At 41.6% G+C, this 23059-nt stretch overlaps 1 protein-coding gene across 4 annotated transcripts in view; it reads right to left on the bottom strand.

Moving 5' to 3' along the window:
- Positions 1-23059, bottom strand: part of SPPL2B (signal peptide peptidase like 2B) — a 45132-nt gene that overhangs the window by 8203 nt on the left and 13870 nt on the right. For all 4 annotated transcript variants that reach the window (XM_043975678.1, XM_043975677.1, XM_043975676.1 and 1 more), the window contains exons 5-13: positions 22016-22155; positions 20114-20256; positions 18715-18811; positions 17330-17446; positions 8685-8766; positions 6647-6721; positions 6463-6525; positions 5216-5315; positions 3371-3448 (exon numbers count right to left, since the gene is read on the bottom strand). In XM_043975678.1, the coding sequence (XP_043831613.1) occupies positions 3371-3448; positions 5216-5315; positions 6463-6525; positions 6647-6721; positions 8685-8766; positions 17330-17446; positions 18715-18811; positions 20114-20256; positions 22016-22155 (895 nt within the window). The remainder of the gene's footprint in view (positions 1-3370; positions 3449-5215; positions 5316-6462; positions 6526-6646; positions 6722-8684; positions 8767-17329; positions 17447-18714; positions 18812-20113; positions 20257-22015; positions 22156-23059) is intronic.

Raw genomic sequence — 23059 nt, 5'->3', positions numbered from 1 at the left:
ACATTTAAAGTAACTCACTGAGTGAAGTTCATTCAAAGTGTGACTCAACCAACCAGTATAAATGCACGATATCAGATTCTTTTCTGCTAGGATAAGAGGAAAAGGGGAAGGAGCAGGAAGTTGCTGGACCCAGGAAGTACAAGAAAGGGCTGGTAAGAAGGAGAGGAAGAACTTGGTCCTGATAGAAATCTATTATGTAGACTTCATATTTTGTCTTGATATTTACCAACTAAATTAGAACCAGCGCCGCTCTACATCGTTTATAGAGTCACAGAATCTTAGGGCTGGAAGAACATCAGTCCAACCCATACCTGAATAGGAAAACTCACTTCCTTCTGAGGCAGTGGAATATATTTCCATGCAGCTTTCAGTATTAGAAAATTCTTCCTTTTACTGAGCTAAAAATCTACTGTTTCCTGCCCATTATGTGTAAAATGAACAAATCTAACCCCATATCTTCCACAGAAAAGCCCTGAATTACTTGCAAATAGTGTGTTCTTCCATGTTTTCTTATTCAGGTTTTGACCAATTTTAGTTTGGCAAAGCCTCTAGATGCAGTTAGCCTCTATCCCTATATATGATACTTAAAAAGTGAACAAGTTTTTATTAAGTTTTATTGAAGGCTTTTGTGATTATTTTTGAAAATGCACTTTACTATAAGGGAATTTAATTCCCAAGAGACTCACGGTACTGTTTTGTGTACTAAGTGTGCTATCCTACTTATGTTTTGTATTATTCCCAATTTCTTGCAGGCAGTTACATCTCAAGTAGCTTGGCAGGCCCATCACACGCATTTAATAAATAATTAATGACCAACTGATTGTTTTTCTCTCACGATGGGAACAATTACAACAGAAACTTCTGTATGCTATGCCTGGAATGTTCCCTCATCCCCACTGTTCAAATACTCCCCTTAGCAGGCCACAGTCTTCCCTTTCCAATGTGACCTTGTACCTTTGTCCTCTGTTGAATATTCCTAGCACCCAATGCTGTGCTCTGCACACAGTAAGTGCTGAAATGCACTCTGGTAATCTACATGTAGTGGAAAGATCACATTACACATCACCCTTGAGGGTGAAGCGCAGTAGCTATTTCTTCTTTTTTTTTGCGGGGCAATGAGGTTTAAGTGACTTGCCCAGGGTCACACAGCTAGTAAGTACCAAGTGTTTGAGGCCGGATTTGAACTCAGGTACTTCTGAATCCAGGGCTGGAGCTTTATCCACTGCACCACCTAGCTGCCAGCACAGTAGCTATTTTAACACTCTAGGCCTCAGTTTCTTCAACTGAAAAGTTGGGCTAATGTGGCTTGAACTAGGCCTACTTCACAGAGCTGCTGTTAATGTAAACAAAATGCTGCTGCTATCATTACTAACAGCACTCTCCTACCAGCCTGGCAAAACCCAGCATCCACTCAGGGTGAAATGGAAGAAATCTACACCTTGAATATCAGCGAAGTACACTGAGACTCTACTTCCTCCTTTTAATGTTTCCATTTGTTGTTTAAAAAAACACTGGCAATGCAAGGCAGAACACTATCAAGCACCATGAAGCTCCACCTGATGCTAATGTGATGGACAAGTGACCACTCACTCATTCTATCTCACAGGAAGAAGGCTCTCATGTGCCACTTCCTTTAGCTGCTGAGTTCCAAGCCTGGGCTATGGGCTGTGGCTCAACAATACACCCCCTACGTCTGCAGTCAGTAAGAAGAGTTCTCTTTGAAGTGTCTCTCCATTTCACTGCCACCACCCAATTGTAGGCCCAACAACTTCTCCTTCCTGCAGTCTGTACAGCATGATGCCATCGGTCCCGTCTTCCCCAAACTTTCAGCCTATCATCTGACCTGCTCAAAAATCTCCACCTCTCTTTCCTACAATTCCTATGTGTAGCTTTCAAGACTTGAGACTTTACTCCCTTCCCAAAGGCACTCTCCAGTCTAGTCAAATCAGTCCTCGCTGCCCTCCAGGGTATGCTCTCTTCATTCCTGTCTGTGCTTTCAGCTCTATATCATCTACATCCTCTAAAAAAGCAGCTGGAACACTGTGTGATGATCAGCTGTGACAGACCTAGGTCTTTTCAGCAATACAATGAATGATCCAAGGCAATTCCAAAGGACTCGTGACAGAAAATGCTCTCCATATCCAGAAAAAAGAACTGTAGAATCTGAATTCAGATTGAACCATACTGTTTCTACTTTTGTTGTTTTTCCTTTTTTGAGGTTTTCCTCTTTTATTCTGATTCTTCTTTCACAACATGCAGACATATGTTTAATGTGATTGTACACATATAATCTACATCAGACTGCTTTCTATCTTGGGAGGGGGGAGAAAAATTTGGAACTAAAAATCCTATGAAAACAAATGGTGAAAACTATCTTTTACATGTAACTGGAAATTTAAAAAAAACTTAAAAGATTAAAAAAATTTAAAAGACAGCTAGGTGGCACCATAGTGCACAGAGTGCTGGGCCTAGAGTCAGGAAGACTCATCTTCTTGAGTTCAAATCCAACCTCAGACATTCACTAGTTGTGTGACCCTAGGCAGGTCACTTTACCCTGTTTGCCTTCATTTGCTCATCTGTTAAATGATCTGGAGAAGGAAATGGCAAACTGCTCCAGAATCGCCACCAAGAAAACCCCAAATGGAGTTATGAAGAGTCAGACACAACTGAAAAATGACTGAACCACCACCTCTACAGACCTTCCTCCTCCCTTTCTTCCTAACTTATTCGAATAATTACCATCACTCAAAGACAGGCTCACACCATTCTACTCCTCAGCAGTCCTCTCCTTCTGGACATGCTAGAGCTCGCCAGAGCTAGCAAGAGACTTTGGAGATCATGTAGTACAAGCCCCTCATTCTAAGGAGGGTCAACAATGATATGTTCAAGTACACGAGGTAGTGAGGGGCAGAGCCAGGATTAAACTCAGTTTTGCTTCTTTTATTTGGGGCACCCAAACAAGAATGAGAAAGAAATGGTGTCACGCATGATTTTTCTGATCCTGTGTAGAAAATAAGGCAAACACTTTTCAGATAAAAAGTTTATGTTTTCACTGGATGTTCTTGATAGGTAACACCACAGCAACCAAACAACATAAAATGAAGAAGAGGAAAAAAAAAAAAAAAGACGAAGACTGTATCACAGACAAACCACCCCAAAGTCAAAATTCTGGAGACACGAATGAAACTGTGATATTGGGCAAGTCATTTAACCCCCAATGCCCTGCGAAAAGACAAGACAAGACAAGACAAGACAAGACTAGACTGAGTTGTATTTTGTTCCCGAGATTAAACAAACTGATCAGAGCTACAGCCCAGCTGTCTGTAGATCTGCTACAAGACAGATTAGAAAATACTTCCTTTGTACCTACCTATGGTACAGGCTACAAAGTAGACTCTAGAGGACTGCACCTGGATGTCAAATCTGTGGCAATATGCTACCAATAATCCTAGAAAAGAAAGAAAACGGTTTTTTTTTTAACATTCTCTTGTTGAAAATTTAGCAAACTATTGTACTTACTTTCTGTTCTAACACATTTCCAAGGGGTTTAGAATCAGACGATACTCAAGATGGAAAGCCCCATCATCAAGTTCATCCCATTTTCTCATCGTACAAATGAAGAAATTGAGACCTAGAGAACTACCAGCTCTCCAAGTTGGAAAGGACCTCAGAGGACATTTAATCAAGCCTGTACCTGAATATCAAGGTATACCCTCTACGACATTTCCATCAAGTGGTTTCTCCCTTCAGTGAGGGTAGACTACTACCTCTCAAAGGAAGTCATTCCCTTTTGGAGTGGTTCTAATGGTTGGGAAGGAGCTTTTGAGGACAAGGCCCCACAACTCCTGACTCCTATTTGGTACATTTTTCACCACTTCACATCTCTTCCAACTCTAACACCCTATGAGACTATCAACTTTAAATACATGAACCCACAATGGAATTTAAAAGTAAGAAAAAGAACTGAGCTGCCACATCAGTGGTTCCAGATTATAATTCAATAGAACTAAGCTCTTACTGGTGTGGACGCTCCCTCCACTGGAACATATTACAACCCAACCATGTACCTTCTCTCTGTGTGATTCTCATTCGTGTTTTCCCATAATAAAATAACTGTATCAAAAGGACTGGAAGGGCTCCAGGGGAGACCATTCATGGAGTATTTATGGAACAAGTCCACATTTAATTATAACAATTCGGAAAATCAAAATTGAAATGATCCCAAAGGGGTAAGTGAAGTTTCACAAAAAGTTGGGCAGGAAGAATGGCCACCATGGCAAAGAGATTTTTCAAAAGTTTTCTAAACACCCACATAAGGAGCTTTGGCCCCTGGGGGACGTCAGCCCTACTGTTCGCCATGCACGCACGCATGCATGGAGAAAGCATTGAGCATCTATTACATGCAAGGCACTATGCTATCCACTGTAGGGACACAAATGGGATCAAGACACTGTCCCTATCTTGGGGAGTTGGGAAGATATCAAAAGTAATCAGGTGACAGTTCAAAACCATAGAAGTCCCCAAATAATATGTGCTTTATTGCCCAAGTGTCATAGCAGTTCAAGGGAGGGACAGAGCGCTTTAGGCAGGGGTAACCAAGAAAGGCTTTGCAGATGAGGTGAGACTTAAGATATTTGAGGGCTAAGGAAGGATTTGGAAAAGCAAAAAGTAGGATAACAGCATGAGAAAAGGAAAAGAGGGCAGAGGTGTTTGAGCGACTAGGAAGAAACGAATTTAGCTAGCACAGAAGATTCCAGTAGAACAGAGGAGATGAAGCTAAAAAGGCAGGACAGAGACATCACAGAAAGCCTTGAATGTGAGGCTCTTGAGATGCCACTGCACCATCAATCTTTTCTCTCTTGAACTCCTCTAACAGCTCTGGTATGCAGCACATAATTTAGCAGGTAAGTAATATTTTTCTGATTGTTTCAAGGCTGTTTTGTTTCCCCAACCACATTGTGAACTCCTGGAGGACAGGGACTATGTCTTAAACTTCATCTCCCCTCACAGTGCCTAGCATAGCATTAGGGGCTCCAACTGATAGTTTCTTCGAGATGGAAAGGACCTCAGAACATTTCATCAAGTCCTCATCTTACAGAAGTGACTTGCCCAAGGTCACCTAAGTAACAAGAAGCAGAGCTGGGATTTAAACTCAGGTCCTCTGATTCCCCAATCCACTCTAGCACATTCTATTTTGGCTCAGTAACTGAAATACCTGGCACTAAGATATCTCCAAAGCCTAAGAGAGAAAATGGCCTGTCACAGAGTGCTAATGGTGAAGAGTTTAATCTTGGGACCTTCAGCACCATGGGGAGCTAAAAAGAGGGGAAGAAATAACATGTTTTTAGTGTAAAATCTGTACATTTATAAATCACAGCCATGAAAACATGTACCTCTTTCTCATGACAATTCTACAAACATCAAACAAGTTATGGGGAAATTGGAAGCTACAGTGCCTTTCCCTAACAAACTGGGGCTCTGACAGTTTCTCCAACTCACAGAAAATAGTTTCCTGTAGTGACAGAAGGAATGTCCATTAGGCAGGTATGCAACCAGAACAAAGGGCTCCAACATAGAGGCCCCCAAACCCTTTGGGCATCAGTCACAAAAACAATAGTGATGCTCTCAGTCAAGTCTGTCAGGGTACATTTTGGGGGAGTATTATCAAACCAGCCATCCTTAAGGGAATGCTGCCAGACTTAAAAGGTGTGAAAATTTCTGGCAATTCTGAAACCATGGTTGGGGGGGAATGGAACCCATATACTTCTTGGTCACCACTTCAAAATTAATTCAGAAATATGAATCACAGGATGTTAGCAATGAAAGACACAGTGGAGGTCTTCTACTCCAACCCCTTCATTTCAGGGATGAGGAAACTCAGACCCAGAGTGTGAAAGCCTGGATTTGAACTCAGGTCTTCTAAGTACGCAGCTCTTTCCACTGTACTCAAATGTTAATTAAATACAACTTGAGTTTGCTCACAAAATCATGTTTAGTCTACATAGAAATGCAGCAAAAGCAAATTTTAAAAATCCAGAAAATCTGAGGGTGGGGAGGGGGGAGGAGAGAGGAAAACTTCTCCATATCCCTCCCCAGACCCATTTCTCTAGGCTTCCCTTTCTCTGTGCTTGGCTCCCATGTCATGCACGCCTTTTCTCTTCCCTTTGGGCTTAGTCTTGGGGTCTATCATCCAAAGCAGACCCACCTCTGTCCTCTTCAGGCTGTCAAACACGTACATCTGCACCCAGCCTCCTCTTACTTTCCCACACCTCGCCCACATACATACCTTCTTCATGAGCTTGGCATGGGAGTTAGGAGCCTTTGAAGTCACCATAAATGTTGGCACAATTTGTGAGCTCCTATTCAAGTAGCTCTTTGTAGTTTAACCCTCTCTGGAGATGAAAGCATTCAGAGGTTAAGAGGAATGAATTCACCTCCTATCTTGAAGCTACTATGAAATACCTTTTCATGAGTGGTAGAATCCGAAGGGCCTGCAGCCACTTCCACCATTATGCTGTTCCCACTCTAAAGAAAAAAAGGACAAGGAAAATATAACTACTCTGGAAGCCTGGGCTAAGTGTGGAAATCAGGAAGTAAAGTGAGTCTTGCTCTGTTCAGGTGACAGAACAGCTAGAACCATTCCTACCTTTGTCAGAAAGGGTGTGATGAATACGAAAAATACATCATAGATGAAAAGCACTAAGAGAAGCAAAGTACAAGCCTAGGAAAGGAAAAAAATCAGTTACTGAGGTGGGGGAAAAGGCTCTTAAACTCTTTACCCAGCTCTGAAGATCCATCCAACTTATACTGTATGGATTTCTACAATCCAATGACTTTGTCTAAGCTAGAGGAATTCTGAAAAGCACTAATACTAAGCCAGAAGCTGCTATCAATCAAACCAGCTTCACCTTGGGGCTCTGCCTCTCACCCTTTCTTTGTTATGGCTCAGTTTCTTATCTTTTCCCCTCAAGTCACCAAAACAAGTCAGGTCTCAAGCAAATGTCATGCCAGGAAGGAAGGGGTCAGTTCCTGATGCTGCACTCTAGACTCAGGCCCAGCTGGGTGCTTTTTTTAAAAAAAAAAAAAAAAGGAAAACCCAAATGTATGCAAAGCATGCATACAGACTACAAATTCAGTGTTTTTGTTGTTGTTTTTTGGTGAGGCAATTGGGGCTGCCCCCTACAAATTCACTTTTAATTCTTTTTTAAAAAACCCTTTTCAGGGGCAGCTAGATGGCGCAGTGGATAGAGCACCGGCCCTGGAGTCAGGAGGACCCGAGTTCAAATCCGGCCTCAGACACTTAACATTTACTAGCTGTGTGACCCTGGGCAAGTCACTTAACCCCAACTGCCTCACGGAAAAAAGAAAAAAGAAAAAAAAAAGAAAAAACCCTTTTCAGACCAAAAATCTCCATCCCAGGTTTCAACTGGAAGAGAAATCCCTCACAAAAGCTTCCATGAATAAAGAAAGACTAGAAAAACTACCTTACTGGGTGTATATCTGCTTTTAAATATCAAGTTTGGAGCTTAGCTTGGGGGAGAAAAAAAAATCAAAACTCTCCAAGTTTTAAATAAAGAAAAAAGAAATCAAAATGGGTCAAGTAACAGATACATTTTCTGTGAAATTTCAGCTGCAGGTTTTTATAGGAGAGCTGACTTTGCTTTTTAGACAGCTGACTTCTTTCTCTAGTTCTTTTGGTGGTGTTTTTTGTTTTGTTTTGGTTCTTTTTTTGCTCTTTTCTCCAGAAACAGAAAGTAACACTGATTTTAACATTTCTAATTATCAATTTACATTTCACATAGTTCCTTACAGTTTACTCCTTTATCTACATAAGCCTAATGAATCCTCATAGCAGCTCTGTGAGAGAGAGGCAAGGCAGGATTATCTCCACCTGACAGACTGAAGAAACTCTTTCAGCACATGAAGTGAGCTGTCCCTTATCACAGTGCTAGTGAAGGGTAGAAGACGGCTCTAAACCCTGGTCTTTCTGACTCCCAGGCCAGTTCACTGCCCACTATGCAATGCTGCCTCACACCATTTAAGCAACTCCTTGCAGATATTTAAAACTTTCTCCATCAGGGCCACTTACTCCTCTAGCACTTCTGGCCTGAGAATGAGAGTTAAGGCTTGGCTATTGCTAGCCAAAATCAGATGGAGCCAGCTTGGATAACTGAAAATCACAGACTTGCCTAAGCATGATGTTAATATTTCATTCTTTCCCTCTGCCAAACCTTCCAAAATCTGCTCTTAAGAAGTAATGTTGGCTGGAGTTCTCATTTTTCCTCTGCTCACACTAATCAATCACAGGGTGAGAGGGCAAAAGGAGGATGAAGAAATGAGCCAAAATTCTAACTGACCCACAAAGTAGATAATTAGCCCTTAAATAATTGAGAGATGATGGTTACAGGCAGCAATAACTATACCTTGCTGGTGGAAGGATGTACAGAACTGCAGCTATTCTCCGGAGGCATTCTTCTCCCACATGCCTAATCTTATGAGGAAGGAAAAAGGGGGGGCTGGAGGGTGGGAGATAAGCTACAAGGACTAGGTGTCAATACAAGACGGATGACAACTACCCTAAAAAACATGCCCATTTTCAAAGATTATCTCCTCTCTACCAACCGCAATCTTCTCATGGAAGCTGAATTCTAACCTGCCCACTAGCCCTCTTCAAGTTCCCATACCTTGAAAGTTGGCAGGCGAATGGTTTTTAACATGTAAAGGCAGAAGGCAATTCCCAGAGCATCTTGAAGGACCCAGGCCCACCTAGAAAATAAAAGCACTAATATCACTACTCTGAAACCAAAGGTTCTGAGATGGGCATGTCACGCCAGTCCCAGTCTACCAGAGTAGAGTGCAAACCACAATGGCCTAGGAGTCAGAAAGATCCAAGTTCTCAGCCATTAACTAGCTATGTGACTCATCTAAATTCTTTTTTTTGGTGGGGCAATGAGGGTTAAATGACTTGCCCAGGGTCACACAGCTAGTGTCAAGTGTCTGAGGCTGGATTTGAACTTAGGTCCTCCTGAATCCAGGGCCAGTGCTTTATCCACTGCGCCACCTAGCTGCCCCACTCATCTAAATTCTTTTTGTTTGTTTGTTTTTTTGTTTTGTGGGGCAATGAGGGTTGTGACTTGCCCAAGGTCACACAGCTAGTGTCAAGAATCTGAGGCTGGATTTGAACTCAGGTCCTCCTGAATCCAGGGCCAGTGCTTTATCCACTGTGCCACTTAGCTACCCCTTCATCTAAATTCTTTTTTTTTTTTTAGTGAGGCAATCGAGGTTAAGTGACTTGCCCAGGGTCACACAGCTAGTAAGTGTTAAGTGTCTGAGGCTGGATTTGAACTCAGGTACTCCTGAATCCAGGGCCGGTGCTTATCCACTGAGCCACCTAGCTGCCCCCCTTCATCTAAATTCTTAATGGCTCGGTTTCCTTATCTGCAAAATGTGGATAATACTTACCTTACACAGGTACTACGAAGATCAAATGTGGCCTAATTATGTTATATAAAGTAATATTTATTACCACTTAGTTAACTAAGTTGAATTTTCATTTATCAGAGGCATTATTTATTTAAAATATATTCAGTCTTCTGCTAAAGTCTTCCTATGATGTCTCATCACAATATGGAGAGGGCCCTGGCCTCCTGTAGGTTATGCCAACAGAACTCAAGCCATGGTGTTCCAAACTAGGAAGGATTTGGGAACAGGCTTGATCAATCTATATATCTACAGTGCAAGGACTAGCCTGGTCAAGTTTGGAGAAGGCTCACCACTTCTAAGCAGTAAATATTTTGGTGGCCACTATAACTTAAGAAAACCAGACACTGAGGTATGGAGGAATCTGAATCTGGGATAGGGAATAACCACAGAAACAAAGTCACAGCTCTAGGAAGGAAATATTAAGGACTTCTAAAAACTTCTCACAGAATATGACAGCTCACATTTATATGCCCCTTTGAAGTTACAAAACATTTTTCTAGGCATTATTGCTTTTGATTTTAAATATCCCTTTGTGAGGTATGTCTGAATGAATGTAGTATCTAAAAGTCATTATCTCCACTTTGAAGGTGATGAAATAAAGGCTAGGAGAGTTTGCTGAATGACCCCAAACTTTCTGTGTCTAAGGCCACTGCTCTTTCCACTAGAACCCACATATCATCTTTACTACAGCTCAACATATGGCATTCTCTTTCACTGTCTTGGTCAAGAGTTTTCTCCAGTGAAGCTGGAGCTTCCAACCTTTCAATTAAAAGTGCCTTCAGACCTGTCATTAAAACCATAAGCATTGCTGTGCACATTGGCACATCCCACCTGAGCACCACCTGCCCAAGTATTTCAAGAGCTCACCAAATGCAGAAGTCACAGAGGAAGGGAAGGGCTAGATTGCCTCACACTATGCAGCAGTTCAGGAGCCCTAATTCCTTGTGACAGACTCTAACACTTTCCTGCCCCCAAGCAGCTCAGTCAGAGGAATTGGGCATGTTCAGCCTGGAGAAGGAAGACTCAATAGCAGCATGCTGCTATCTTCAAATATCTGAAGAGCCGTAATACGTCAGACAGTTTAGACTTGTTTTGCTTAGGCCCAGTGAAGAGAAGTGGAGTCAGTGAGGAGAAGTAAATTTCAGTTTAACACAATACTTCATAAGAGAGTTGTTCCAAAGTAGTGTCCTGCTTTGGGTGAGAGTGAGGTATCTATCACCAGAGAGAAGAACAGATGGCCACTTGTCAGGGTCACTGTGGACAAGATTCATGCTCCAGCACAGGAGTTGGAATAGAAGATGTCCGAGTTTCCTCCCAACCTCTTCAAGCTTGTTCCTGGGCATCACACATTTTCCTCATCTGCACAGTAAGAAGGTTGAACTCTAAAGTTCTATGACTCTAGGAATTCTGGGTTTATGTTAATGTGCTGGGCAATACAACAAACACTCGCTGAGTGCCTTCTGTGGGCACAGCACTAGAGGACAACTATGAAGAAGCCAGAGTCCTGACCCTCACAGAGCTCACAGTTTAGCTGACATCAGAAGGCTGGGGTGTGAGTGTTATAGAACAAGAGGACCCAGTCTCTCCTGTGTGCCAAGAAGTCAGTTGCATGTGTTTATGTGTTCCCACCATTTGTGTCTATATATACTGACTGCAGACCCAGGTTACACTATATAATCAGGCTCATAATTGGACAGTCTCCATGGTCCTAACTTCTCTAGTCTCCCCCTAATTCCTTACACTCCCAGTTAAAGGTGATTTCCCCCAATATTTCTCATAGTATTGTGCTTCAGTATCTCACTCATTCTCCCCTGTATTCTAGTTTTTTGTATTTATCTTACGTCTTCGTTTAATGGGAAAGTTTCTTTAGAGAAAGGTTTGTGCCTTATACCTTTGCATATGTTTCTCATGGTACTTTACATATAGCAAACTCTTTTAATAGATATTTGCTTAATGAATTAATTTACCCAGTCTACAATGAGATCACAAGAGGAGGATGTAGTCAAAAGAACACTGAACTTGAATTCAAAGGACCAAGGTCCACAGCCGGGGTTTCAGGGGCTACTCACTACCACCTACACGACCTTGGACAGTCCCTTTCCCTCTATGACCCTCAGCTTCTTCCTCTGTTAGATAAAGAGATTCAATTCACCATAGGTAAATTAAGAGAGAAAGGAATAGTGTACCTATCAGATCTTTGGAAAGGAAAACAGTTTTTGACCAAACAAGAGATAGAGTATATTATAAAATGCAAAATGGATGATTTTGATTATATTAAATTTAAAAATTTTTGTACAAACAGAAGCAATGCATCCAAAATTGGAAAGGAGGCAGAAAGCTGGGAAACAATTTTTGAGGCCAGTGCTTCTGATAAAGGCCTCATCTCTAAAATATATAGGGAATGAAATCAAATTTATAAGAATCCAAGTCATTCCCCAATTGAGAAATGGTCAAAGGATATGAACAGGCAGTTTTCTGATGAAGAAACCAAAGCTATCTATTCCCATATGAAAAAATGCTCTAAATCTCTAATGATTAGAGAGATGCAAATTAAAACAACTCTGAGGTACCACCTGACACCTATCAGATTGGCTAAAATGACAAAAAAGGAAGATAATAAATGTTGGAGAAGCTGTGGGGAAATTGGAACACTAATGCATTGTTGGTGGAGCTGTGAGCTGATCCAACCATTCTGGAGAGCAATTTGGAATTATGCCCAAAGGGCGATAAAGCTGTGCATACCCTTTGACCCAGCAATCCCACTTTTAGGTCTTTTGCCCAAAGAAATCATGGAGGGGGGTGGAAAGGGACCCACATGTACAAAAATATTTATAGCTGCTCTTTATGTGGTAGCAAGGAATTGGAAGTTGAGGGGGTGCCCATCAATTGGGGAATGGCTGGACAAGTTGTGGTATATGAATACAATGGAATACTATTGTGCTGTAAGAAATGATGAGCAGGAAGAGTTCAGAGAAACCTGGAGGGTCTTACATGAGCTGATGATGAGTGAGATGAGCAGAACCAGAAGAACATTGTACACAGTATCATCAACATTGAGTGTTGACCTACTGTGATGGACTATATTCTTCTCACCAATGCAATGGTACAGAAGAGTTCCAGGGAACTCATGATAGAAGAGGATCTCCAAATCCAAGAAAAAAAAAGAAAGAAAGAACTGTGGAGTATAGATGCTGATTGAACCATATTATTTCTTTTGTTTTGGGTGCTGTTGGTTTTTTTTTTCTTTCTATTTTGAGGTTTTGCTTCACTGCTCTGATTTTTTCTCTTGTAACAGGATTAATGCAGAAATAGGATTAATGTTATTATGTGTATATATATGTGTGTGTGTGTGTGTATATATATATATATATGTATGTATATGTATAGAGATATATAGATATAACCTATATCAGATTACCTGCTGTCTAGGGGAGGGGGGAGGGAGGGGTGGGAGGGAGAAAAATCTGAAATTGTAAAGCATGTATAAACAAAAGTTGAGAACTATCTTTACATGTAATGGAAAAAATAAAATACCTCATACATTAAAAAAAAAAAAGAAAAAGACAATCTCAGAAACAAAAAAAAAAAAAAAGAGATTCAATTCTATGATCTGAAAGCTCTCTTCCACTTCTAAACATGTGGTCCTAGGCAACTAAATGTTAGAACAGCATGGAAGGAAGAGATCATAAAAAAGGGAAAAGGACCCATATGTACAAAAATATTTATAGCTGCTCTTTTTGTGGTGACAAGGAATTGGAAATTGAGGGAATGCCCATCAACTGGGGAATAGCTGAACAAGTTGTGGTATATAAATATAATGGAATGCTATTGTGCTGTAAGAAATGATAAGCAGGCTGATTTCAGAGAAACCTAGTAGGACTTACATGAACCGATGCTGAATGAGATGAGCAGAACCAGGAGAACATTGTACATAGTATCAACAACATTGTATGTTGATCAACTGTGATAGACTTAACTCTTCTCAGCAATACAATGATCCAAGATAATTCCAAAGGATTCATGATGGAAAATGGTCTCCAAATCCAGAAAAAAAGAACTGTGGCATCTACATGTAGATTGAATCATATTATTTCTATTTAAAAAAATTTTCTTTTTTGAGGTTTTTCCCTTTTGCTCTTGTCATGGGGCGCAGAGCACCCCAGAATTTCTCTGGGGCACACCGAGGAATCTTCTCCTTGAGAAACTAAACCAGAGGACCGATAAGGCCTAGAGGAACCAAATCGGACTGAGCTAGCTTGGGATTCCTACCCTTCATTCCGGTCTCCCTTATCCTGGGGAGATAAGTTTGGGTGTGGCTTCGGCCTTTGTGTCCTGAAGAGGGATCCGTAGCCACCCCTCACCCAATTCCTTTAGTCACTACCAGTGGGGGATGGTCCTCTCTCACTAAAGGAACTTTTCATGGGCAGATGGTCCACCCCCATCAGTCCTCTATAAAAGTACCTTCCGGTCTCCTGTTCGAGGAGATTTGGTACCTCTGAGCCATGTGCTTTATGCCAAATCTCCCCATGAAAAGTCTAAGGATTTCTTTCATGGTTTCCCTCCCCCCACCCTTCCCTTCCCTTGCTCCTAAATAAACTATCACCTTGTTTAAACTAAGTTTTGTGTGCAAGAGGGTGTAATTCTTTAAAGAGGAATTCCCAAGAACCCCTCCCACCAACCCATACCCCATTTTCCCACTATATCATCAGGTTGGAAATTGGGTTGGGGTCCCTGGTTTTACAGCTGTCCCGGTCATAGAACCGAGATGGAACTATGATAACAGGGAAGATAGGGCTCGTAGAAATCACATGGTCACCTGCCTAGTTGAGGGAATGAGAAGGGGGGTTAAGAAACAAGTCAATTATGGAAAGGTGAGGGAGATAACACAGGGGTCTGATGAAAATCCTGCTGTCTTCATGAGCCGCTTAGCAGACTCTCTGAAGAAATATACTAACCTAGACCCCCAAAGAGATGTAGGAATTACTGTCCTCAATATTCATTTTATCAGCCAGTCTGCTCCTGACATTAGGAGAGAGCTCCAGAAGTTAGACTGGGGTCCCCGGATCCCATCCTCACAACTCCTTGACATTGCTTTTAAGATTTTTAATAACAGGGACCTTGCCGTAGCCAAAGAAAGAGAAAAGATGGCTCGTGCCCGCTCCATAGACCAAGCTCATATAATAGCAGCAGCCATCACCACATCTGCTACCAGCAGAACTCTGGCTGGCCGAGATTCTGGCAGCTGCAGTAAACCGGAACACAGAAGTGGGGGACGCCGCACGAAGGTGAGGTCAGCTCTCCTACCTCTTTGTCCCCAGGGCAGCACCCGAGAGATCGGCTTAGCAAAAATCCAGGGCTCTGCAGCTTGCTCTCCTGACCAGCATCGTGTCAGGCCTATGGCCAAGCTGGATATAGGAGGCAAGCCTAGGAATGGTTTTGGGGCGACCTCTGTCTTACTCTCTGGTTCAGGTCCTAGCATACAATCAAGGCACAAAGTGGGGATGGGATAAAAGGACCCTTAATGTAGACAGACACTGCCTATCACAGAATTAGGCTTGAACTCCCTCCTGTAAAGCAGGCCACACCCTGTCCTGCAAAAAGGTCCCACTTGACTCCTGATCTGATAAAGTCCCTTTTCCTTTTGCTCTGGTCAGTTTTAATTTTTTGTTTAAGTCTGTTCCGTCTAGGCTCAAGGATTCGTGACACTGTGCCTATGTGTTGCCTCTGGACTCTCTGGGCCCCACACAACTCCACGCACTCCAGGCCTTCTCCACTTCTCTCCCCTCCCCCTCCCTTGCGCCGTGATTTCTTCGACCCCCGGTCAGCATGAAGCAGTTTCAGAAGAATCTTCGTCCCCTTTCCTTATATATAGAGAAGTGGGGAATGTCATGGGGCGCAGAGCACCCCAGAATTTCTCTGGGGCACACCGAGGAATCTTCTCCTTGAGAAACTAAACCAGAGGACCGATAAGGCCTAGAGGAACCAAATCGGACTGAGCTAGCTTGGGATTCCTACCCTTCATTCCGGTCTCCCTTATCCTGGGGAGATAAGTTTGGGTGTGGCTTCGGCCTTTGTGTCCTGAAGAGGGATCCGTAGCCACCCCTCACCCAATTCCTTTAGTCACTACCAGTGGGGGATGGTCCTCCACTGCTCACCCAATTCCCCCAGCTACCACCAGTGGGGGATGGTCCTCTCTCACTAAAGGAACTTTTCATGGGCAGATGGTCCACCCCCATCAGTCCTCTATAAAAGTACCTTCCGGTCTCCTGTTCGAGGAGATTTGGTACCTCTGAGCCATGTGCTTTATGCCAAATCTCCCCATGAAAAGTCTAAGGATTTCTTTCATGGTTTCCCTCCCCCCACCCTTCCCTTCCCTTGCTCCTAAATAAACTATCACCTTGTTTAAACTAAGTTTTGTGTGCAAGAGGGTGTAATTCTTTAAAGAGGAATTCCCAAGAACCCCTCCCACCAACCCGTACCCCATTTTCCCACTATATCACTCTGATTCTTCTTTCACATCATGACTAATGCAGAAATATGTTTAATGTGATTGTACATATATCAGATTGCTTGCTATCTTGGGAAGGGTGAAGGGAGGGAGAAAAATTTGAAACTAGAAATCTTATAAAAACAAATGTTGAAAACTATCTCTACATGTAACTAGAAAATAATACAATACTTTTATGATTAAAAAAAATAAAGATGTATTATTCTCTTCAAAAAAAAAAAAGAGAACAGTATGGAAGGGAGCAACTAAACAAATTTAGAACTAAAGGGTCCTTAGTGACTCTCTAGTCTAAGTCCCTCATTTTACAGAGGAGGAAACTGAAGAAATGAAGGGGCCTGTCCCGGGTCCCACCAGAACAGAGCTATTAGGTGAGGGAACATTATTCCATTCTTGTTATTAGCGAGTGCACTATCCTGGCTGGGAGGTAATGGGAAGTCTTTTCTGTGTAAAAAGCATTCTCAAAATATTTTCGGTTTTTCCTTCTGCCAGTTACTTCTGCTAAAGTTTCAAACTACACAAATGCCAAGAATCTTTAACAACTTGAGAGAAAGGTCTCTAAGAAAATAGCAGATGGTGTCACTGATAGCAGGGCAGACAACACAGTAGCTCTAGAAACAAGCTAGCTCTGTTCTCCCATCCCCATTGATTCTGAGGCTTCCAGCTCAGTGCTGAACACATAGTGCTCCTATCCCAAGAACAAAAATTTCCATAAGAAACCACTAGTCTTTCTCCTGCAGAATCAACACACCCAGGGGAAAAGATCAATGAGCCTGGTAAACCACTGGCAGAGGATTCCTCTTCCTCCCTTCGAAGGCCAGGGGGCAGTCATAAGCTGGAATCAGAGACCAAGAGGACCAAGACACTCCAGCAGCAGCAGAAGGAGTGTTTGCAGGATTTTCTCCCCAGATTCTAATCTCAATTCATGGAGCAACCAGATAAACCTGCCCGACTTGTTTCAAACTGGACTGAAATTAGATGCAGTTAAAAGCAAAGAAGCCACTGCCCAGACATTCCTATCAGATGTGCCTAGATTGTACCTTTGATGCCAACATCGCCGAAATCATTTTCATGAAATTGAAAAGGTAGGGTTTTTAATAACAGTGAAACCCAAGTGGCTCCAAGCCTCATCAGCTCATCGCCTCTAGGGAGGTTCAGATGAGGCAGTGAGTTTGGGAGCACCTAAGGACAAGGCACAGATGAGGTCTGAAGCCTGTATAAGAGGCAGAGGGCAGTAGGATCCCAAGGACAACTAGCCTCCCCAAATCCCACAGCTATGTGGGAGAGAGAGATGGGAAAGGGGGAAGAAAAGAGGGGGAAAAAGATAATGTCTGGACTTACTGATCTTCATTGCGGTAGATTCCCCAAATTATACTGATTGCAATGCAAAACACTGCCAGGAGCAACATGCAAACTCGGGGGCGCTTGTGAAAATATGGTAAATTGTTGTCTGGAACCCTAGGGAAAGGAAATCATGTCAGAAAAAAAATAACCAAAAGGAATCATAGAGAATGGGGGTGGGTTACACCCCAACTAACAAGGGGTCCTGCTGAACCTTTCTCAACCCTCCCTACTCTCAAATCCTGCTGCATTTAAAGCATTTCCCAACTCTGTCGCTTATGTGACTGTGTGAACTTGGATGTGATTACTTGAAATATTGAAAAGCTTTCATATGGAAGGGAGATAAGATTTATTGTTTACCTTTAGAGGGGAAAAATGATGACCAGTGTGAAGCTAAAGTGAAGTTCAACACAATAACTTTCTTTTTTTCTTTTTTGTGTGAGGCAATTGGGGTTAAGTGACTTGCCCAGGGTCACACAGCTAGTAAGTGTTAAGTGTCTGAGGCCGGATTTGAACTCAGGTACTCCTGACTCCAGGGCCGGTGCTCTATCCACTGCGCCACCTAGCTGCCCCCACAACAACTTTCTAATCATCAGAAATGCCCAACAAAGAAATAGGCTCCCTTGGCAGGTAGTCACCTCCCACTTGGGTAGATGGTGAGCTCACTGTCACTAAAAGGATTTAAGCAGAGGCTGGATGATCCACCCAGGAAGTCACTGTAAGAGATTCTTCTATTAGGTGACTTCTAATGGCCCTTTTCAACTCTAAAATTCTTGTATTCCACGACTATATCATTTTACATAATTCTCAAACGGCTTCATATGCCAGTTTTATTTTCCCAACTAGAACACAAGTTCCTTCTACTTTCTCTTATGAGTATATGGCAGGCAGAGTTGGGTCATTGTTCAGCTGGGGCAGATCTAGAGTTTCAGCTCCTGGGCCCACCTCCACATCAATTCACAAGTGCTTACTAAGTACCTAGTACATATGCAAAGGCATCAAGGGTAGGCAGGCACTATGAGGGATACTAGCACTGTATGTAAGAACTGTCCCTATCTTTATGGAGCTTACCATTTAATTTGAGAGGTAAAACATTTACACACGAAACAAGACATTAAGTTCTAAGAGCTGAATGAATGACAGGGAAAATACATGATCAGGGAGTTTCATGACAAGCTCAGGAAGAAGGGAGGAGATTGGTTTGGTTGAAGTGGAGGGTTCTGGTATGGGAAGAAGAACTATGGCAGATAAAACTGGAAAACTAAGTTACAGACAGACTAGGAAGTGCCCTGACTGACAGGTTAAGCTTAGTTAGACTTATTCCTTATATCAAATCTCTCTTTGGGAACAGGAGGTTTACTATGAAGAGAGCTAAATTTTCTTACCTGCATTTTCCAAATGGTAGTCTTTTTATACAAGGAGAAAGACAGCTATAGAGGCTGGTGGATGATGCCAGGCAGAATACAGTTATAATCATATATACTGCAAGAGAGAAGGAGCACAAGTACTGAAAATATGCATCTAGAAAAGGACCTATACTATAAATATGATAAGCACAGGCTACACTATTGATCAGTTTCGGGTTTTTTAATGTCATTAAAAAATATCTATTTTTATTTTTCATTAATTATTTCCCAATTATATGTACAAAGTTTTAAACATTCTTTTTTTTTTTTTTTAGCAAATTGTAAAGCGCTTTTACTGACTTCTAACTTATCATAATAGCAAAGACCTATCTCTCTCTTTCTCTCTTTTTTTTTTCAGCAAGGCAATTGGGGTTAAGTGACTTGCCCAGGGTCACACAGCTAGTAAGTGTTAAGTGTTTGAGGCCGGATTTGAACTCAGGTACTCCTGACTCCAGGGCTGGTGCTCTATCCACTGTGCCACCTAGCTGACCCCCATCTCTCTTTTTTAATCATAAAAGTATTTTATTATTTTCTAGTTACATGTAGAGATAATTTTCAACATGTTTTCCTAAGATTTCTTGTTTCAAATTTTTCTCTCTCCCTCCCCCCCTCCCCAAGACGAAAGGCAATCTGATATGTTATATTTGTACAATCACATTAAACATATTTCTGCATTAGTCATTCTGTGAAAGATTCAAGACAAAAGGGAAAAACCTCAAAAAAGAAAAACAAAAAAGTAGAAATAGTAAAACCTTCATTTTTTAAAAAATGTTGAGTTCTAAATTCTTTCCCTTGCAATCTATCAGTTATACATGTGAAGTTATACAAAAACATATAACCCCCCCCCCCCCCCCCCGGAAAAATGAAGCATATAAAAATGCGCTTCAGTCTGCACTCAAAGTTGGTCAGTTCTGTCTGGAGGTAAACAGAATTTTTCATCAAGGGTCCTCTGGAACTGTCTGGTAGATTTCATTTCAAAGGTAAAACCAGCCCCCTCAAAAGATGGCAACTCATAAAGGGAAGCAATTTATTTATTCATATTCACACAATTAACGTGTAGGTCATCCATGCCATGGGTTAGCTAATGAAAACCAGAGGGTTTATCTATTTGAATAGTTTAGCCTGATTCAGGAGAGGAAGGAGACAAAAAACCCTGGCAGGGCAACACCCATTCAGGGCCCTGATTGATCTGTATTTTTCAATCACTAGATGGCCTTGATTCAAGGTGCTCAATGTAAGGATGGGAAAATTTAATATGGTCACAGGTATTGGGAAAACGCGCTACTCCTCAAGGTGCTGACAAGATATCTTAAGATTTAGTTTGGGGGCTAACAAGACAACTGGTTAAAAGAAACAAAGATAGTCACTGGCTACACACCGAGATGATCATAGAAGTAATACAGCAAGACCAACATGGAACAGCACATCACCACAAACACCCCAATCATTATGGGAGTCACATCCACTGTCTCATCATCATGTTTTTCTGCCCCATCATCACGCTTGTGCTTCATGGACCTCCTAAAAGACAGAGAAGTTCATATACAATTATGTATAGTGGTGGGGGGTTTTTTTTTGGGGGGGGAGGGAAGACAATGAGGGTCAAGTGACTTGCTCAGGGTCACACAGCTAGTAAGTATAAAGTGTCTGAAGCCATATTTGAACTCAGGTCCTCCTGAATCCAGGGCCGGTGCTTTATCCACTGTGTCACCTAGCTGCCCCCACAATCATGTATAGTCCAATGACAAAAGTCCTGGATTCACAAGATGCTGGGTCTCGAATGTCAGTGTGGACACCATTAAGCTGTGTAACTATGGTTAAATGGGCATACTTCACTGTATGGAGATTGTTTCTTGAGGACTTATTACAGCTTCAGTTATCACACTTATTACAGTTTCCCCCTTTTCTGACCCAAAGAAGAGAATGCTCTAGGAGAGCAAATATCTAGTTATTAACAGATTCCCTGTCCTTCCACCAAACAGACAGGGTCTATACCAATATGGAATGATTCCTAACAGGAAGCTCTATCAAGGAGACATCATAAATCTCCAAGAAGGAAGGGGAATGGGAGACCTCAGAATAGTGAAATTAACCAACAGATAAGTAACTAGCACTGTGCTAAGCACTAGTGATACAAAGATAGAAGTGAAATAGTCCTTGCACTTACAGAGCTTACATTCTAACAGGAGAGACAAAATGTATAACATAGGCATGATGAATAGAGGGTAGCTCTGGGAGGAAAAGCACTAGCAATTTGGGGGAATCAGTAAAAGCTTCGTGTAGACAGGAATACCTGAGCTGAGTCTTGAAGGGTAATTTTTTTTTTAAAACAACGAACATTTATTTTATTTTTTCCAGTTACATGTAAGGGTAGTTTTCAACATTAATTTTCCTAAGATTTAGAGTTCCAAATTTTTCTCCCTCCCTCCCTCCCTTTCCTCCCCCCTCCACAAGATCACAACCAGGTTATATATGTACAATCCACAAGTGTTCTTTTTATCAGTTCTTTCTATGGGGGTGCATAGTAAGCTTCCTCATTAGTTCCTTGGGATTGTCTTTGATCACTGCATTGCTCACTGAACAATACTGCTGTCACTATACATTGATGTTCATTAGTCTTCCCAGGTTTTTCTGGGATCATCCTGTTTGTCATTTCCTATAGCACAAGACCATTCCACCACAATCATATAACACAGCTTCTTCCATCATTCCTCAATTGATGGACATTCCCTTGATTCTCAATTCTTAGCCTCCACAAAAAGTTGCTATAAATATTTTTTGTACAGTTTTTACCCCTTTTCTCTTTTTCATGATTACTATTGTTAATTGTTTCCCTTCCATCCTATTCCCTTCCCCATGATATTTATTCCTCATTTTACAGATGAAGAAACTGAGGTCCATGGAGGTGGAGTGATTTGCCCAAGATTACATGAGTAACAGAAAAAAGAGGCAGGATTTGAATCCAGGGCTCTCTGAGCATCTTCCATTTAATCCCAAGCTCAGGAATGGTATAGATCCGGGTGACTACAAGTTTATTTGTATTCAGCAAAAATGTGGCTAACTGCAAGCCAGATTAGCTTTGGATAAATGAAATGTTCTTCTGAAGCCCTCACAGACTCCCTCCCCCATAGATGGTTCCTGGGATATTCTGATTTTCTTCAGTTTTTGCCCTATAAAACATCTATAAAAATTTGACCCTTCAGGCTGGATTATTAATTCCAGGACCAGTGAAGATTAGGCCCCACCCAGGAAACATGCTATCTACACATTCAGAACTTACTTCTTCACATCCTGGCTTCCTGCCCAGTAGCCTCCGACTGCAACTGTGCCCACAGCCATGATGAAGATGATGACCATGTTGTAATCAAGGACAGGCTCCTTGGGGGCGTACATTGCCACTCTCACTGATCGACCAAAAGTCTGTCTCAGAAAAGACACCAAGAGTTCAATGACAATGGGAACTTTCCCCTTAAGTCCTAATGAACCTATCCTTCAGTTTACTAACCTGCTTGCCCTGGGATGCACCTAAAATACCTTGTTGTATTTTATTATATATATTTGTTGCAATGAAAATTTTTTTTCAAGTCTTGTTATTTGTTTAGAGCATTCTTTTATTTTTAAATTTTGAATTCCAAATTCTCTCCCTTTCACCCCTCTCCCATCCTAAGAAGGGGAGCAAAATGATACCAATTATACATGTGAAATCATGAAAAATCTATGGATGGATGGACGGATAGACGTATAGAAGGAAGGAAGGAAGGAAAGAAAACTAAGTGAGAAAATTATCTTCGATTTGCATTCAGAGTTTATCATTTCTCTGCATTTTTCAACATGATTCTTTTGGAATTGTCTTGGATCACACCGTATTTATCAGAGTAGCCAAGTCTTTCACAGTTCATCATTACAACACTGCTGTTAGTGTCACAATGATCTCAAAAGAGCAGTGAAATCTTGAAGATTAAACTACCTTGATTCTTCTCTTGGGTTAGGGAACTCAAAAAATAGGACCTACATTTTTCTTTATTGCAGAGGGAACTGCAATCCTAAAAGGCTTCCAGATAATTTTCAGAATTGTAGAATTCTTTCCAGCTCCTGAAACAAATTCTAAAATTATAGATGAGAGCAAGGATTTCTTGAAGAACTTAGATTTCACAGATAACTTGGATGCTCTTCTCTAAACAGCTGCATTTCAGAACAGAAAATAATGTGGAGGAGAACACTGAGGTACTCTTGGGTGGCCACAGTGTCAGTGCCTAGCATTTCAATAGCTTTGCTGCAGCAATGATGTCATTACATCCTTTTGAATAAGACTTTTCCTTTTGAC

The sequence above is a fragment of the Dromiciops gliroides genome, chromosome 1 (genome assembly GCF_019393635.1).
Source record: "Dromiciops gliroides isolate mDroGli1 chromosome 1, mDroGli1.pri, whole genome shotgun sequence".
NCBI classification, from domain to species: Eukaryota; Metazoa; Chordata; class Mammalia; order Microbiotheria; family Microbiotheriidae; genus Dromiciops; species Dromiciops gliroides.
The sequence above is the reverse complement of the archived record's forward strand: the minus strand, read 5'-3'. Positions and strand labels throughout refer to the sequence as shown.